Source organism: Rana temporaria, chromosome 3, assembly GCF_905171775.1.
Source record: "Rana temporaria chromosome 3, aRanTem1.1, whole genome shotgun sequence".
Classification (NCBI taxonomy): domain Eukaryota; kingdom Metazoa; phylum Chordata; class Amphibia; order Anura; family Ranidae; genus Rana; species Rana temporaria.
The window spans coordinates 349,386,075-349,405,766 of record NC_053491.1 but is presented as its reverse complement, the minus strand read 5'-3'; the positions used below and the strand labels follow the sequence as shown (position 1 = coordinate 349,405,766).

The 19,692-nt window shown below is 44.4% G+C and overlaps 1 protein-coding gene and 1 pseudogene across 1 annotated transcript in view; both read right to left on the bottom strand.

Moving 5' to 3' along the window:
* LOC120932635 (troponin I, slow skeletal muscle-like) overlaps positions 1–15,058 on the bottom strand; it is a 53,810-nt gene extending 38,752 nt beyond the window's left edge. Inside the window, exons 1-4 of the mRNA XM_040345158.1 lie at positions 14,920–15,058; positions 12,095–12,124; positions 5,319–5,322; positions 5,192–5,233 (exon numbers count right to left, since the gene is read on the bottom strand). Of these exons, the coding sequence (XP_040201092.1) occupies positions 5,192–5,233; positions 5,319–5,322; positions 12,095–12,105 (57 nt within the window). The 5' untranslated portion in view covers positions 12,106–12,124; positions 14,920–15,058. The remainder of the gene's footprint in view (positions 1–5,191; positions 5,234–5,318; positions 5,323–12,094; positions 12,125–14,919) is intronic.
* Positions 7,463–7,597, bottom strand: LOC120933997 (annotated as a pseudogene).
* Positions 15,059–19,692: the final 4,634 nt, after the last annotated feature.

Sequence of the window (19,692 nt, the reverse complement as noted above, 5' to 3'; positions counted from 1 at the left end):
TGTTTTATAGAAAACAAAAAGAAGAAACACATTTGCAGCCATAATTGTTCATTATAAGGGACATGATGTCCTTCCTTCTTTCCCACCCTCACACCTCCCATTCTACTTCTCTTCATTCATATTTTCACTATATCCCACTTTCCTTCTCTGCCTTGCTTCCTTATCTACCTCTCTTTCTTTCTTTTTTCTTCCTTCCTTCCTACCTTTCCTCCCTCTCTCCTTCCTTCCTACCTTTCCTCCCTCTCTCCTTCCTTCCTACTTTTCCTCCTTCTCTCCTTCCTTTCCTCCCTCTCTCCTTCCTTCCTTCTTTTCCTCCCTCTTTCCTTCCTTCCTTTACTCCCTATTTCCTTCCTTCCTTTCCTCCCTCTCTCCTTCCTTCCTACCTTTCTTCCCTCTCTCCTTCCTTCCTACCTTTCCTCCCTCTCTCCTTCCTTCCTACCTTTCCTCCCTCTCTCCTTCCTTCCTACCTTTCCTCCCTCTCTCCTTCCTTCCTACTTTTCCTCCTTTTCTCTTTCTTTCCTTCCTACCTTTCCTCCCTCTCTCCTTCCTTCCTTTCCTCCATCTCTCCCTCCTTCCTTCCTTTCCTCCCTCTCTCCTTCCTTTCTTCCTTTTCTCCCTCTCTCCTTCCTTCATTTCCTCCCTCTTTCTTTCCTTTCTTCCTTCTTTTCCTCCCTCTCTCTTTCCTTCCTACCTTTCCTCCCTCTCTCCTTCCTTCCTACCTTTACTCCCTCTCTCCTTCCTTCCTACCTTTCCTCCCTCTCTCCTTCTTTCCTACCCTTCCTCCCTCTCGCCTTCCTTCCTACCTTTCCTCCCTATCTCCTTCCTTTCTTTCTTTTCCTCCCTCTCTCCTTCTTACCTTTCCTCCCTCTCTCCTTCTTTCCTACCCTTCCTCCCTCTCGCCTTCCTTCCTACCTTTCCTCCCTCTCTCCTTCCTTCCTTTCTTTCTTTTCCTCCCTCTCTCCTTCCTTCCTACCTTTGCTCCCTCTCTCTTTCCTTCCTTCCTTTCCTCCCTCTCTCCTTTCTTCCTACCTTTCCTTCCTCTCTCCTTCCTTCCTACCTTTCCTCCCTCTTTTTTTCTTACCTACCTTTACTTCCTCTCTGCTTCTATCCTACCTACCTTCCTTCCCTTCCCCCTCTCTCTTCCTTCCTTCCTTCCTTCCTTCCTTTATTACATACCCCCTCACTCCCATCTTCCTTCCTACCATCCCTACCCCCCTCTTTTCTTCCTTCCCTTCCTCTCTAATAGTAATGCTGGTACAAAATGGCACCATGGCCAGTCCAGAAGTGATATGTCTGCTTTAAGAGACCAAAATGGCTTCAGACTGTATTTGTCACACACATTAGGCCCATCTGCTGTCACCATAAACACAGTACAGAAGCGTTCCTTTCACGCTTAGTGAGCTCTTCAAAGACACTTGGTGCAGAAGTGATGTGTAGTAAGCTGCCCTGAGGTTGTTGTCACATCTGCTGAACTCACACCTGTCAATCAGAACTCTGAGCCTATGCCAATTTTTTTATAATAAAGCCTGTTTTTCTTTCCTAACTTGAAATCACTCTGGAATTTTCCACATGTGCCTACTGGATTCTCTGGCAAATAAATATCTGCTTCGGGCCTTCAATTATTTCATTGCTAGTGTTGATGACAAATAATATGTAAAGCCCTAAACTTTTTACCTGTGCTTAAGTCTCGTCTTTAGACTCACTGATTGGTACATAATCACATTGTTCCAGAATGTTTGTCCTGGAGCAGTTTATGAAGTACATATCCAATAATATCCCAATTCTGTCAAGTTTATGCACACAATGCATTTCCATTCAAGAGTAGCCCCTCCCTATAAAACTTGCCTGTATCTGTGGAAGACTGCTTTGTAAAGGAGACCACAGACCAAGAGTAGTTGAGGAAAGTGGAAAAATAACCTGTAACCTGTAAGGTTATCTTATTGGTATCACTATCTTAAACATAGGTGTGTGCACAGGGTGTGCCAGGTGTGCCTGGGTACACCCTAATCACCATGTGAAGCGCAGATTCCCCCTGTTTAAACACCTGATATTTCTCCAATACCCCCTAACAGGGCTCCTAAAAATAAAAAATATATATTTTTTTTAATAATACAATTAAAAACTACAGACACTCATCTCTGCCCTACTGACATCATCAGTATATATACACACATGCGCACACATACCCTCCTTTATTACTGCTGTTTTGCCTTATTAATACAGCTATTGCTACGTGACCAGCCCTGCGTTCCCTGTTGGTTGATTTGTTGCTTACCAGCACATGACTGCCCTGCTAAATGCCACCATCATTCTATATTTATGATAACATCTCCCTAACCGGACACGGTTCTTAAACCACAACCATTTTTAGGGTAAAAAAAGACCGACTGTTGTCGACCTCCAACACGGTTAACCATATCCATATGTCTATGCTCCTGAGGAAGCGTTGTTTTTAACGCGTAACATGTAGCGCGAGCCCTCCTTTTGCTCTGGACCCGCCGCCTGGTTACACATCGTACAGCTAATTATTGATTATACTCTTATTTGAGTCCTCTATGATACAACTGTATTATGACTGTGATAACCTCTGTGGACCAGTTATTGATCTAATTTCTTTGATTTTATATTTGTAAATGTTTTTTATGACATTTCTATAAAATAAATTATCTAGTCTCTTAATATATCTACCATGTGCCTTTAAAGTCCACAACTTTAGTCTTCAGTCAAAATCTATACATTACCAGGACGATGGCACATTATTATACCCCCTGTATCACCCTGTAGGGATATACGTTAAAATTAGTTTTTTTTTCTCATAAACCCCTGCCCTAATGCAATAGGCTGCGCACACCTATGATCTTAAAGTACTGATGTTGATGTGAATTTCTGGTTCCCAGGCAGGTGGCTTTTACACCCCAGAGAATCTCCATGGTCTCATTGGCTCGAAGTGTAAAGGCTCATACACACAGTTAGACATCCAACAAAATTTCCCTTGGATTTTTATCCTAATTGATTTGTCCGGCCACACCCATAGCATACACACAGTCAGACTTTGTTGCTTTTAACATTGGTTCTGAGCATGCGTATTTGCACTCTGTCCAAAAGTTGTTTGGATTGCTGTACACACAGTCAGACAAGGCACCATCGGACTTTTGTTGCCGAAAAGTTGCCGAAAAGTTGGTCCGTTTGCAGACCCAACTTTTTGTTGGATGAAACCCGAAAAAGTTGGTGCGATGGAGCATACACACGGTCAGACAAATTAGAAAACTTGCAGATTTTGAAGTTGGTAGGCAAAAAGTGTGACCGTGTGTATGGGGCTTTAGGCTAATTTCACATTCACAAATAAGTTCGGTGTGAATTGTAGCGGCAGCAATCTTCTGATTCCTGCTGTAGCACTGGTGCACCTCTGTGCACGTCCAATCTCAGGTCTGGCGCCAAGCGACCTATTGAAGGCATGGAAGGGTGACCATTAATCGCTGGATGATCTTCAGCCACCTGTGATTCTTGTCCCTGTGCTTCCTGGTAACCTAGCTGTTTGACAACCCATTTCTGACTCAGCTTGTTCCTGAATACCTCTTTGACTCTCTCCTGATCCTGACCTTGGTTTCCTGCTTGAACTCACTCCTGTCTGATCTCCAAACCTTGCTTCTGTTATCGGCTCCTTATCTGTGCATGACTCTGGCTTGCCACTGGACCCTGCCTCTTTTACTTCTGCCTACCTGTGTCTGACCCTGGCCTGACTCCTGACCACGACCCCTCTTCCAGTTGTTTGACTATATATGACCTTGGCACAGCCTCCAGATATCGTCTGCCTGTCTACTATTATCAGGTCCTGGCTACCCTGCCTACCATCCTGCTCCTACGCTGCAATTCTGTACTACCAGTGCGCGGACTGCCTGCCACAATTGATCATGAGGTGTCCTTCTGCTGTATTTGTCACTATTTTCGCACGCCATCTCTACTAATCATCATCTGCCCTCCAGGTTTCTGACAGCCATGCTAAATTGAGCCTTGCATTCCTGTTCTCACATTAAGGTGTGTTTGGACCAGATCCGCAAGGGAAGCCCACTCATCACTTTGGCCTCCACCAAGGTAAGTGACAGGCAGAGTGTGTAAGGGTTAAAAAATGTGTCTTTATAGATTGCTGGAGAGATTTCTCTTCACTTCCTATGGACACAACAAGAAGTAGGAGAAAATCTCCAATTTTGGGGGAACTCACACACACACACAGTTGTCACTTTTCAATTGGAGGATTGTTCCTCTGTTGCTGTTCTGGTGACTTGCAGTAAACTTAAAGTTTAGTATTTTCCCTTACTTATATTCCTGATATCGTTGAGTACCAAGCAGAGGCGTAGCTTGTGGGCCCGATGCAAAAGTTGACCTGGCCCCTGTGCTGTTCTTACCCTGTGCTCCTCTTCAATCAGGAAATGGCTCACAGCTTGTCCCCAGCCAATGAGAACAGATGGGTGTGGACTGTGGAAGGCAAAGTGGAAGCCTAGTACTGGAGCATGGCTGTGCAGCCCTTCATCAGATCAGAGCTGGACTTTGTGGAGGATATGATAATATGACAGGAAGGCTTCAGGGGCCCCCTAGAGATAGGGGTGGGGTTGCGATTGTGACCCCTGCAACCCCTTATGCTACGCCCATGGTACCAAGACAAACAGAGCGAACGGGGACACAGGTAGAACTTTAGCTTAGATTTTTTGCAAATGTGAGTACTTTTCTGGTAGTTGTTTTTTGTTTATTGTTTGGTTTTTCATACAACACTGAATACTGTACAACCAAAAACTCGGCTAAAAAGTCTAGGTAGACTAACCATAAAAATAAACCTAACGTTGAGTATAGCTACCACTGACGTTCATGATAAAAAAAAAAAGAGTAAGTGTATATAGTTAAAAAAATATCCAAGTTTGTCCTCTTGGGGAGATTTTTTTTTTTCATTTTGTGTATTAGTGTATTGTGTTCCACAGAACAGAAAATTAAGAATAATCTCCCTGATCTGATGGGGACATAAAACTCAACTGTAGTTTTAACCCATCCCTTTTCTATTTAAAACAAAATAAAGACTTTATTTGTTGAGTTTTAATTTCAAATGTCTTGCATTACATATGTACTGCTTACCAAACATGAGAACATTTTTGTTCGGTACTACATCAGCCAGTTCATTTTATTAATCTTTAATGCAACATACCTTCAGAAGAAGCTTCCTGGAAGCAGGGATTTTAGATTTCCTCTGAAATTAATGAAAATCAAACATTAGACATTGGTAGACTGCAAGGGGTATTTAATGATTAAACAAAAATAAATGTTTAACTTACCTCTCTGTTTCAAGAACGCAACAAAGAAGAAAGAAAACCAAGTTAAAAAAGGAAATTTTAGGGATAATTCTTGTGTAATTTTAAACAAACAGGACAAATCATACTTTTTATTTACAGTGACACTGGTCAAAATAGAAAAAAATGCATTTATATATATATATAAAAAAAAAAAAAATTAAATGTTTTGCCAGGCATTAGGCAATAGTGCCAAAAGAAAGCCTAGTTTGTCCCAAAAATGTGTCTTATTGCTGTCTGTGTCACTGTTATGGAGATTTTGTCTCACTTCACACTCTTCTTTTAGCAAAGGAATTTTCTTCAATGGTAATGCAGGCAGAAGTAAAACAGAAGTTCTATCCTACCCCCCCCCCCCCAGTATGTCCCCTACCCCATCTGTCCCCCCAAAAATAGAATGGAATTCCATTATAAATAATTTATGTTTGACAGCTCTGGTTGTTCAAAAGCAGTTTTATCGCATACAATAAATCAATCCTTTCAATATATAGATATGCTAAATCGGCTACAGGAATGCATAGCAAATGTTCTCCAAAGTCTGCACATTCCACCCTATGCATTCTCGAGTACCCCCAAACTATGCGGTATTCTGATATGCAAGTGTCAGGTAGGTCAGTGGTTGACCTTTCCCAGATGCCTCACTAATGGTTCTCAAATGAGATGAGCAGGTTTAGTGGAAGAGGTAGAAATAGAAGATGAAGATGTAGAAGTGTTTACAGACTGAAAATTAAAAGTGATTACAGTGGGGAAAATAATTTTGATCCCCTGCGAATTTTGTAAGTTTGGCCACTTACTTTCAACCAAAAATCCAGAAAAAAAGACATGAAATAAAATGTTATAAATTGAGTTGCAGTTCAGTGAGAAATATAAGTATTTGATCCCCTACCAACCAACAATAATTCTGGCTCCCACAGACTGGCTACAGTATGTGCTCATGTGGTACACAGATTAGTCCTGTCAATTTAAGAAGGTGTTCCTAATGACAACTTGTTAGTGTATAAAAGACACCTGTCCACAGAATCAGTTTCTTCCATTTAGCCTAGGTTCACATTGAACTTTGACATGTCAAATCGCATGCCAAATCATCAGCTATTGCCGGCAATGGCACTGTCCGAATCGGTGCGACTCCGACTTTGTGGCGCCGCACCGATTCCCAAAAGTAGTTACTGTACTACTTTTGTCGACTTCGGGAGGCGATTTATATAGACATCTGTGCATGAACCCGCACAGATCTCTGTCAGATGTCTTTCCCGAAGTCGGACTGCATTGCCGGGTTGAAATTATGCGAGTTCTACTGTGAACCTAGGCTCAAGCCCACAATCATTTTTTATTTTATTTTTTTCTAATGAAAAGCCTGTGGTGTGCAAAACACAACCCAAAAACTCCACCCGGAGCAGCAGAAGCCGACACGGACCCAACTTCCTTGGAGGGTCTGCCAAAACAGAACCATCCCAGTACTAGGTGGGGCTCCCCCAAAGGGAGACCCCATGAGAGGACCGGCACCCTACTAATCACACATAGTGTACATAAAGTGCACCAAACAAAAAAAGACATAAAGTGAAAAACAATGGTAAAATAAAAAAGAAAGTGGGGGAGAAGGAAGGTGGGAGAGTGAGTAGAAAGTGACCATCGTGCAATAGGAAGGCCGGCCCTCCGACAGGAAACAAAAATTCCTCTGGTCCCAACCAAAAGGCCCGGCCCTAGAGGCAGGTGCTAAAAAAGTGGAGATGTGACCACGGTGCCACACTTGAAAGTGCCCTCTCGAAACACTTGTGCAAGGTATGGCACCCCTGGACTGCCACTCCAGGGACACTATCTCCACAGGCTTTTCAACGGACCCTGGCCCCCAGCCCGGACCAGCAGCACCCATCCCAGCCAGGAAGGTAGGAGTTCTGGGAGATTGAGGAGAGCCCACTCTACAAGGCTACTCCCACTATTCCCATCACTCCCTCCTAATCACGTTCGGGAAATACTAACCGCTCCCCCCAAGGGGAAGGAGGAGCAAGTGTTCTCTCCCGAACAACTGACCGGGGCAGGCAACACAAAATCCAGGCTGAAGGCCAGGGGCCCGGCCCCGCAGCTTTGACCTCATGTTTCTCCGTCCAAATCAGAAGGCTTCCACCTCTACGCCGGCAGGTTTAGCTTCTGCCAACTGCCATCCCTTTCCACCTCGCCATGTACTCAGGACAGTTAGCATAGCACCACCTACTGGCAACTGATAAGAACAGATACTAAACTTGATCTTAGCCAAAAGGCAGAGAAGCTCAAACCCACAATCATGGCAAGACCAAAGAGCTGTCAGAGGATGTCAGAGACAAGACTATAGACCTGCACAAGGCTGAAATGGGCTACAAGTACACCAGCAAGGAGGTTGGTGAGAAGGAGACCACTGTTGGATCGATTATTCGCAAATGGGAGAAATACAAAATAACCATCAATCGTCTTTGGTTTGGAGCTCCATGCAAGATTTCACCTCATGGGGTAAAGATGATCATAAAAAAGTGAGGGATCAGCCCAGAACTACACGGGAGGAGCTTGTGAATGATCTCAAGGCAGTTGGGACCACAGTCACACAAACAAACCATTGGTAACACAATACGCCGCCATGGATTTAAATCCTGCAACAGGGTCCCCCTCCTTAAGAAAACAAAAAAGAATGGTGGCACATCCGGAAGTAAAATCAAAAGAACTCATTGGAAGTCCATAAAATCAAGCGAACATGACAAACATAAATCCAAAAAAGGTGTTCAGTTTTTGGATTGATGTTTGTCATATTCGCTTGATTTTATGAACTTCCTGAAATTCTTTTGATTTTACTTCCGGATGTGCCGCCATTCTTCTTTGTTTTCATTGGATTTCTCTGGCTGTGCACCAGGCAGGCACCCGGATCTCTTCAGCAGCTCATCAGATCCTCACAGATGGCTTTGAGCGGTGTGTTTCCAGCTCTTTCTCTCATTGGATCCCCCTCCTCAAGAAGCCACATGTACAGGCCCATCTGAAGTTTGTCAATTAACACCTAAATGATTCAGAGAAGGATAATGAGAAAGTGTTGGGTTTAGAAGAGACCAAAATTGAGCTATTTGGCATTAACTTGACTTGCCATGTTTGGAGGAAGAAAAATGCTGACTATGACTCTAAGAACACCATCCCTACAGTCAAGCACGGAGGTGGAAACATTAAGCTTTGGGGCTGTTTCTCCGCTAAAGGTACAGGTTGACTTTGCCGCATTGAGGAGCCAATGGATGGGGCCATGTATTGTAAAATCTTGAATGAGAACCTTCTTCTCCCAGCCAGAACACTGAAAATGGGTTGTGGATGGGTCTACCAACACGACAATGACCAAAACATACTGCCAAGGCAACAAAAGAGTGGCTCAAGAAGAAGCACATTAAGGCCGTGGAGTGGCCTAGTCAGTCTCCAGACCTTAATCCTATAGAAAAGATATGGGGGGAGCTGAAACTTCGAGTTGCCAAACGACAGCCAAGAACCATCAAGGATTTAGAGAAGATCTGTAAAGAAGAGTGGACCAAAATCCCTCCTGAGATGTGTGCAAACCTGATAACCAACTACAAGAAACATCTTACCTTTGTGCTTGCCAACAAGGGTTTCTCCACCAAGTACTAAGTTATGTTTTGCTTGGGGATTAAATACTTATTTTACTCACTGAACTGCAACTTAATTTATAATACTTGCATCATATGTTTTTCTGGATGTTTGGTTGATATTCTGTCGCTATCATTTAACCGCTTCCAGACCAGCCGCCACAGTTATACTGTGGCAGGCTGGCTCCCCTGCGCGAGCCATGGCAGCTGTACGTCTGCTCTTTAAGACGCCTCCAGTGGCATGCGCATACCACCGGAGGTGCGCATGCCCGAAGCATTTCCCCGGGGCCGATGCGAGTGCCCAGTGTTCACGATGACCTTCGGGCACCCGCGATTGCTCGTTACAGAATGAGAACGGGGATGTGTGTGTGTAAGCACAAACATCCCGGTTCTCTCAGGGGCAAGGAGACTGATTGTGTGTTCATACAATGAACACACCCTAGTGTTAACCCCTTCCGTGCCAGTGTCATTTATACAGTAATCAGTGCATTTTTATAGCACTGATCACTGTATAAATTACACTGGTCCCAAAAATGTGTCAAAAGTGTCCGATTTGTCCGCCGCAATATCGCAGTTAAAAAAATGCCATAAATCTATTCACTATTTTGTAGACGCTATAACTTTTGCGCAAACCAATCAATATACGCTTTTTGCAATTTTTATGGACAAAAATATGTATAAGAATACATATCGGCCTAAACTGAGAAAACAGGTGTTGTTTTTTTTATAAGTGGGGCTATAAAAGTACAAAAAGCAGCAAAAAGTACAAAATATTGTGTTTTCAAAATTGAAAAATATGAACATATTTTTCACATTTGTTGTTTGGTTGGTAACCTTTTTTCACATACTGCAGCTTTTTACATTTAATCATTAATTGTGTGGTGTATCTGGATTTAGTAGCGCTGTAGTCCCATAATTTTCATTTTGTTTTTAAAATTGTCGCTCTTTTTTTGTTTATATCGCAAAAAAATAGAAACTGCAGAGGTGATCAAATACCACCAAAAGAAAGCTCTATTTGTGAGAAAAAAAGGACGCCAATTTTGTTTATGTGCAACGTCGAACGACCGTGCAATTGTCAGTTAAAGCGATGCAGTGCCGTATCGCAAAAAATGCTCTGGTCATTGAGCAGCCAATTCTTCCGGGGCTGAAGTGGTTAAAATACACCTATGATGACAATTATAGACCCTTTATTTCTTTGTAAGTAGTCAAAATTACAAAATTGGCTGGGGATCAAATAATTATTTTCCCCTCTGTATGTGCATCTAAACTTATATTTGATTTGGGTGTACTTATGTAAGTGTAGATATTTATTATAATGTGGAAGAATTGGATCAATTGCACATATGTCAAGGCATGTCAATGTGTTGTTCTGCAGTTGTTTGTATTCTTTGTCAGTTGCAACAGTTGTAAATGTTAATAATATTATTATTATTATTATTATTATTATTATTATTATTATTATTGTTGTTGTTATAATAAGGAGAATAATTATTATTAGTAGTAGTAGTAATAGTAGTAACTGTAGTAGAAATTACAATAATAATATTTTTTTTATTACTTTCAACCACTAGATGGCAACACAGGGCACTAGTATTGTTAGTAATATGATTTTGAACCACTAGATGACAGCATGGGGCACTATTATTTATTACAACTCACGCAGGATAACAAAGCTATTTTGCTTATTAATTCCTTACAATATTAATGCATGCAATTGGATAAAATCACAAAGCTTTAACACAGGGATAAGGTTATTTGTTTTATCCATATGAATGTAATTTTCTTACCTCTGCACTCAGATAAAAAATAACTGTAACTTTTTTTTTTTTAGGATAACTAACTTTTTAAAGAATAAGGATTCATATTTTGCTTTGTTAGCCTTTTGCCTGTTAATCACAATGGCCCAGATTCAAGTAGAATTGCGCGATATTTGCGGGGGAGCAGGGCAACGATTTTGCCCTGTGCCCCCGCAAATATTTTGCGCTGCCCTCGATTCACGGAGCAGTAGCTCCGTGAATTGCGAGGGCGCGCCGGCAAATTTGCCCGGCGTAAGCGCGCGCAAGTTAAATGATCCCGCCGGGGGCGGGAATCATTTAAATTAGGCGCGCTCCCGCGCCGAGCGTACAGCGCATGCTCCGTCGGGAAACTTTCCCGACGTGCATTGCGGCAAATGACGTCGCAAGGACGTCATTTGCTTCTAAGTGAACGTGAATGGCGTCCAGCGCCATTCACGTTTCACTTACGCAAACGCCGTGAAATTCAAATTTCACGGCGCGGGAAGGCCGGCTATACTTTAGCATTGGCTGCCCCTACTATTAGAAGGGGCAGCCTTGCGCTAAAAGTAGCCGTACGGAAACTCCGTACCTGGCTTGCGCGGGGGCCCGCGCAAGCTTGTGAATCAGTGGTAGTATGCAATTTGCATACTACACGCTGATACACAATGGGAGCGCCCCCTAGCGGCCCCCGCAAGAATGCAGCCTAAAATCTGCGAGGCATAAGAGCCTTATGCCGCGCAGATTTTAGCCTGCAGTCGGTGTAACGAGGTTCCTGAATCAGGAGCACTCGTTACACCGGAGCAAGTAAGCACTTGCGCTGCGTAACCTATGGTTGCGCGGGCGCAAGTGCTTCTTGAATCTGGGCCATTGCTAACTATTTGAAGTTAACTATCAGGACACTTTGAAGCAGATGTAACTAAACCTGCCTTGCAATATGCTCAAGGTCAGACCAGCATATGACACCATATCCCTTTTTTCTTTGTTGACCCGCACAGTTAAAAGTAGCTTGAGACATCTTGCTTCTGCCAATAGCTCATTCTAGCATGTACCGGTATGTGACATGGCACAAGGGCTGGCACTTGTACAAAAGGGTGCCCATTATTCAGGTGTACTTAGATCAGCACGATGGATAAATATGGCCCTGCTTATGGCTAGCGTGACTATGTTAGAGATATTAGATTGTGAGCTCCTTTGTGGCAGGCAGGTAGAGCGGTGTAATGCTTCTTGTGAATTTTCGGCAGGAAAAAAAGCATCAGCGCTTTATAAACAAGTAAAATAAATGTATCCAGGCCGTCAGAATGTCATGTTAGTAGAGTCATTGTATTACTGGGATTCTGAATGATCACACAGTGCAAATAAACTGAGCAAGAATATAAATTAGGCTTACCTGTCAGACATGATGGCGATGTGTGTACAGCTGTGAAATGGAAGACATACAGAATGATGAGATGACATTTTAGACACTTTGATTAATGAGCCCAGAAATGTGTGCAGCCAAAGGACAAGCCGGGCACAAAACTCACTGATAAAGTTGAATTTATTTAGACAGAATCTAAAATGGTATAACACTGTATGTCAGCGGTGGTCAAAGACTTTATATAGAGGGCTCCAAGGACTGCACATAACAAATTTCATGTTACTAGAGATGGTCAGAGACTGCAGGGATGTTACAAGAGATAGTCAGAGACTGCGGGCATGTTACAAGAGATAGTCAGAGACTGCGGGCATGTTACAAGAGATTGTCAGAGAGTGCTGGCATGTTACACGAGACAGTCAAAGACTGCGGGCATGTTACAAAAGAAGGTCAGAGATTGCTGGCATGTTACAAGAGATGGTCAGAGACTGTGGGCATGTTACAAGAGATGGTCAGAGACTGCAGGGATGTTACAAGAGATGGTCAGAGTGCTGGCATGTTACAAGAGATGTTCAGAGACTGCGGGCATGTTACAAGAGATGATCAGGGACTGTGGGCATGTTACAAGAGATGGTCAGAGACTGTGGGCATGTTACAAGAGATGGTCAGAGAGATGGTCAGAGACTATAGGCATGCTACAAGAATTAATCAGAGACTACAGGCATGCTACAAGAATTAATCAGAGACTACAGGCATGCTACAAGAGATGTTAAAAAACTCCCAGGTGGACAGGAACAGAGTTTACAGAGAGGGGTTTTTTTCTCAGACAATAGGTGCAGGAACTCCCTCTTTCCGAGTCACCCCTTTTTTTCGCCCCTACCCACCTCCCAGTACCGTCCCTTTTAGACAATATAGAACCAAGTATCATTTTGTGGCGCTAAGTAATTTGTATGGAATTTGGTAATGATATCAAGAAAAGCAGTATAATCCCCCGCAGACAGCAACAATAGATCCCCCTAACAACAATGGACCACCCATAACAAAATTTCCCCCCCAGAAACAATAGATTTTCGGCAGCATCAACAGATCTCCGCACATCCAGCATTAATAGACTCTCTGGCTGCCATCAACAATAGACCCCTCCCCCAACAGTAGATCTCTTTCAGAAACAACAGACCCCCCAGCAACATAAGACCCCCCCCAGAAACAATAGACCCCCCTGCAAAAGATCCCAGCAGTGAGCATCAATACCCTGCAACACACCCCAGCACCCCTTGCCATTACATACAGTCAGTCCAGGAGGTGCGTTCCCCAGTGTTTCCACTGAAAAAAAGCCCTGGTTACAAGAGATGTTGAGAGACTGCAGGGATGTTACAAGAGATGGTCAGAGTGCTGGCATGTTACAAGAGATGTTCAGAGACTGCGGGCATGTTACAAGAGATGATCAGGGACTGTGGGCATGTTACAAGAGATGGTCAGAGACTGTGGGCATGTTACAAGAGATGGTCAGAGAGATGGTCAGAGACTATAGGCATGCTACAAGAATTAATCAGAGACTACAGGCATGCTACAAGAATTAATCAGAGACTACAGGCATGCTACAAGAGATGTTAAAAAACTCCCAGGTGGACAGGAACAGAGTTTACAGAGAGGGGTTTTTTTCTCAGACAATAGGTGCAGGAACTCCCTCTTTCCGAGTCACCCCTTTTTTTCGCCCCTACCCACCTCCCAGTACCGTCCCTTTTAGACAATATAGAACCAAGTATCATTTTGTGGCGCTAAGTAATTTGTATGGAATTTGGTAATGATATCAAGAAAAGCAGTATAATCCCCCGCAGACAGCAACAATAGATCCCCCTAACAACAATGGACCACCCATAACAAAATTTCCCCCCCAGAAACAATAGATTTTCGGCAGCATCAACAGATCTCCGCACATCCAGCATTAATAGACTCTCTGGCTGCCATCAACAATAGACCCCTCCCCCAACAGTAGATCTCTTTCAGAAACAACAGACCCCCCAGCAACATAAGACCCCCCCCAGAAACAATAGACCCCCCTGCAAAAGATCCCAGCAGTGAGCATCAATACCCTGCAACACACCCCAGCACCCCTTGCCATTACATACAGTCAGTCCAGGAGGTGCGTTCCCCAGTGTTTCCACTGAAAAAAAGCCCTGGTTACAAGAGATGTTGAGAGACTGCAGGGATGTTACAAGAGATGGTCAGAGACTGTGGGCATGTTACAAGAGATGGTCAGAGAGATGGTCAGAGACTACAGGCATGCTACAAGAATTAATCAGAGACTACAGGCATGCTACAAGAGAAAAAACTCCCAGGTGGACAGGAACAGAGTTGACAGAGAGATCTCACTGTTGGTACATCCAAAACATATAAGAAGCCATGACCAAGCCAAGACCATAGGGATCTAACTATAACTCAAATATCAGTTTTGAGTTGACTAACCTTTTATGCGCAGTAACACAAATATGTACATGTTAAAAAAAATATACACATTGACTGAAACAAGAAAAAGCTGAATCTGTGTTAGTTAACAAAGTCTATTTATTAATTTATTAGTGGTTTCACATACATATATATATATATATTACACACACACACACATACATTAAACTACAACAAACCACAAAACTTAAAAAATATATACATATTTCTATACATTTGACAACAAATGTTATTTTAATAGAACGTAATAATTACACCAACATTTTAGCCAGATAAGCAACAATAACAGCAAAAAAAATAAAAAATCCAAAATTGACAGTAATAGACTAACATGTAGAATAACGTAACTGATGTGATTATTGGTATTCCTAATTCAAAGGAAGAAGCGTTACCTGTAGTAGTTCCTCTGGACGGTGTAAGAAGGACAGAGATAATGACCAGTCCTTCAGGGCTCCTCTTCTATTGCCTCTGGTCTCGTGAACAGATTTTTAAAATAGTATCTTTCTTGGCCATGGCCTTGTGTGCCGGAAACCTGACACCCGCAGCATTGTGGGTAGATGAGCCTCTTGTCCTATGCTGTGGCCTGTAGCAGCTTCCTCCATATGGAGATTCATTACAAGGTGCCCTTTGTAAGGGAAAGAGCTTTTTACACATTCTTTTGGCCCTAAAATATCCCTCCTGGCACATATGGTAGGGTGAGGTTACAGCTTCATTCCTGATACCCAATTTGCAGAGCACGCATGAAGCTTCCTTCATCGTTGTGGCCAAATGCCAGTCGGTACCTCTTTAATTACCACTGAAATCTTTACTAATCTTAGACTGAAGTAAAAGAAGAAAATCAACAATTACCGATAAGCCGGGGGAGATTTATGCCTTAGCATGGGTCACATCTATTGTAGAGACACACATGGATTAGGATCTGGCACATAGGAAGAAAAACGCTTGTGGTAAATCAATTGTGAAAGTGCAATTCACTAAGAGTTTTTCGTTAATGTAGCGCTACCCCCTCAGGCCCTGTACACACGGGAGGATATCCGTTAGAAACGGTCCGCCGGACCGTTTCCAGCGGACATTTATGCTCCCGATTTTGATCTGATGGCTGTACACACCATCAGATCAAAATCCCCACGGAAAACATACGCGGTGACGTGGCCGCGCCGTCGCCGCAACGATGACGCGGCGACGTGCGCGACCCTGGAAGGTAAATACTTCCACGCATGCGTCGAATCACTTCGACGCATGCGAGGGATGGGGATCGCTTGGACTTATCCGGTGAGTCTGTACAGACGACCGGATCAGTCCAACGGACAGGTTTCCAGCGGATAGATTTCTTAGCATGCTAAGAAATTTTTATCCGCTTGAAAACTGTCGGCTGGAGAAATGTCCGCCGAAAAATGTCCGCTAGGCCGTACACACGACCGGATTTGTCTGCTGGAACTGATCCGCGGATAAATCCCAACGGACAGATCCGGTCGTGTGTACGAGGCCTCAGGGACCGCTGGTTAGATTTGGGATCGGTATAATTATGTTACCTCTGTGATGTATCTAGGGATGATGATGGTTAGAAGCAATAACGGAATGTCCAGATAGCAGGGTGAAGTTTTCTATGCTTTATTACTGGTCCAACATGACCAACAGTCAAATGAGGTAGATAGAAGCAGGTTGGTGAAAAGGAGAAACTTTTCAGATTCAGGCCTATGGATAAACAGAAGCAGTCCTGCTTCTATTAGCAACACTTTCCTCATCGCCACTCCAGCCGAAGTGGGTAAAGTGCCCCTGGACAGGTCCCTCTCACAGGCCTGGCAGCCAGAGCGTCACTTAGAACTTCTGGGAAGGGACAAGTCTCTGCCACTGACTTGGCTCCAATAGAATTAGGATTTGTGATGAGACCTCTGCCACAGGCCTAGTACTTGAGAACATGGATGGTAGAGCGAATCCTCCCAGTCAAGAATTTGCCTGAATCCTCCTCAGGTAGACTTGTTATATTTGGGGCCACCAACTGACAGTTTGCAGCATACAACCTGTCAGTGTCCAGTCACCCAGATCCCCAATGGTTCGTCTAAGCCCTTTTGAATCACCTGCCTCCGGGTTCTCCTCAGACCGATTCCCCACCGAACAGCACAACTCACTTGGGATCTTCTTAATAGAGATGGGGGACCCAGTAAGTCACTGGGGCCCCTTGGCAGCATCAGTTGCTCAGGGCCATTAATGCCCAGAGTCAGGAACTCCGCGTAGCACGTGCGCCCCGACCTGGTAGGCCATATTGCCGGGGGCCCGTGATGTGCGCACACCCTAAAGGTGGGTGCCGCACCTGAAACCAGAAACCCGTGAAGAACCCCGAAAAATGGCGTCTGCCACAGAAATACCCTCCCCCAGCATGTCCCGCGAGGGAAACACTCCTCTAATTGGCTGCTGGAGAAAGGGCGCCTCCGCCTGGACCCCTCTAGCGCCACCTGCCATCCAGAGGTGGAACTACACCTCTGGAGCACAGGATGACCCACCGGACAGTTCAGGGCTGGCAACAGCCGAATTTAAACAAATTAACATGGATGAGAGCAAATAACTCTCTCATCCCACTAAATTTGACATAGCACCTGTACTGAAAAGTACACAGGCGCTACATTAACTAACAAATGCTTGTAAAGGCAGAATGCATTGTGTGCATTAAGATAAAAAGCCTTCTGTGTGCAGCCCCCCCCCCCCCCCAATACTTATCTGAGCCCATCTAGATCCATCAATGTTGTAGGACTGCCTCTGCTGCCCAGGACTTCCCTCCTCATTGGCTGAGACAGCAACGTGTCGACATTGGCTCCCGCTGCTGTCAATCAAAGGCAGTCAGCCAATGAAAAGAGAAAGGGGGCAGAGCCAGGATGTGGCTCCGTGTCTGAATGGGCACACGGAGCTGTGTCTCAGCTCAGGTGCCTCCATAGCAAGCTGCTTGCTGTGGGGGCACTCCAAAGGAGGGAGGGGCCAGGAGCACTGAAGAGGGACCCGAGAAGAGGAGGCTGCTCTGTGCAAATCCACTTCACAGAGCAGGTAAGTATAACATGTTTTTTATTTTTAGCTAAAAAAAAAACAGAGACTTTGGTTTCACTTTAAGTCTGGGTTCACAATGATTTGATCCAAATGGGTGCGATTCTCACACTACTGGAGTTCAGTGCAATTTTGCATATCTATTTGTGCTATAGACAGTGCGATTGTAATGCGTTTTCAAACATTAGACAGAAAATAGGAAGTGAGGAGGGGGGGGGGGGCAAATAAGTAAAAATATACACAGAAAAAAGCAGTATTCGCACACATCTGAACACAAGATGCGAATTCAGTGAGGTTTCCATTGATGTCTATGGAGAGTAAAATCACACCGCACCACAGTAAATTCACACAGGACCATTTTTGTTGCCGCATCACATTTGCATCGCAATCGCAACCTATAGTATATGAACGACCGTCATTGAACCCATTGGGGGTGTTTTTGGATGATATGTGAATCTAGGCTTTTTATTAACATATTAAATTCGCAACAAATTTTCATCAGTGTGAACCCGCACTAAAGCTGAACCAGTGGCGTCACTAGGGTTGGTGTCACCTGGTGCGGTAAAATATGGTGTCACCCCCCCCAATAACATTTTTCAAATATTTTTTATCCTACTGTTTGCTCTCTGTTCTCCTTTCTTCCCCTTTTCTCTCTCTCCATATCCATCTTTCTTGTGCGTTCTATCCCTTCTTCTTTCTCTCCATTTTTCTTTGTCCCCTCCCCCACCTCTCTTTCTCCAGAACCGGAATTCACATCTCAGGAGCCTATAGGCCAGGGGCGTACCTAGAGCATTTGGCATCCGGGCCGGATCCAATATCTGGCACCCCCACGTTAAAATGTAAAAACACCCCACTGTGCCCCCTGCATACCTCTGCATCCTTCAATATCTTTTTGTTACTACTGTGTACCCCTCTCCACAACTGCACCTCTGGACAACTTTACATTGCACAGCACCCTGCATCACTGGACCCCTTTACATTAAACAGCCCCCTGCATCACTGGACCCCTTTACATTAAACAGCCCCCTGCATCACTGGACCCCTTTAAAATTACACAGCCCCCTGCATCACTGGACCCCTTTACATTACACAGCCCCCTGCACCTCTGGACCTCTTTACATTATACAGCCCCCTGCATCACTGGACCCCTTTACATTACACAGCCCCCTGCATCACTGGACCCCTTTAAAATTACACAGTACCCTGCATCACTGGACCCCTTTAAAATTACACAGTACCCTGCATCACTGGACCCCTTTAAAATTACACAGCACCCTGTATCACTGGACCCCTTTACATCTCACAGCCCCCTTCACCTCTGGACCCTTTTACATTACACAGCCCCTGCACCACTGGACCCCTTTACATCACATAGCCCCCTGCACCTCTGGACCCCTTTACATTACACAGCACCCTGCACCTCTGGACCTCTTTACATTACACAGCCCCCTGCATCACTGGACCCCTTTAAATTTACACAGTACCCTGCATCACTGCACCCCTTTACATTACACAGCACCCTGCATCACTGGACCCCTTTACATCTCATAGCCCCCTGCACCTCTGGACCCTTTTACACTACACAGCCCCCTGCACCACTGGACCCCTTTACATCACATAGCCCCCTGCACCACTGGACCCCTTTACATTACACAGCACCCTGCATCACTGAACCCCTTTACATTACACAGCACCCTGCACCTCTGGACCTCTTTACATTACACAGTACCCTGCATCACTGGACCCCTTTAAAATTACACAGCACCCTGCATCACTGGACCCCTTTACATCTCAAAGCCCCCTTCACCTCTGGACCCTTTTACATTACACAGCACCCTGCACCTCTGGGCCCCTTTACATTACACAGCACCCTGCACCTCTTTACATTACACAGCCCCTGCACACACTGGACCCCTTTACATCACATAGCCCCCTGCACCTCTGGACCCCTTTACATTACACAGCACCCTGCACCTCTGGACCCCTTTACATTACACAGCACCCTGCATCACTGGACCCCTTTACATTACACAGCACCCTGCATCACTGGACCCCTTTACATCTCATAGTATGAAGGATCTCTTGACCTCAAAGGGGTCAACATGGTTTTCTACTGCTGCTCCAAATCACAT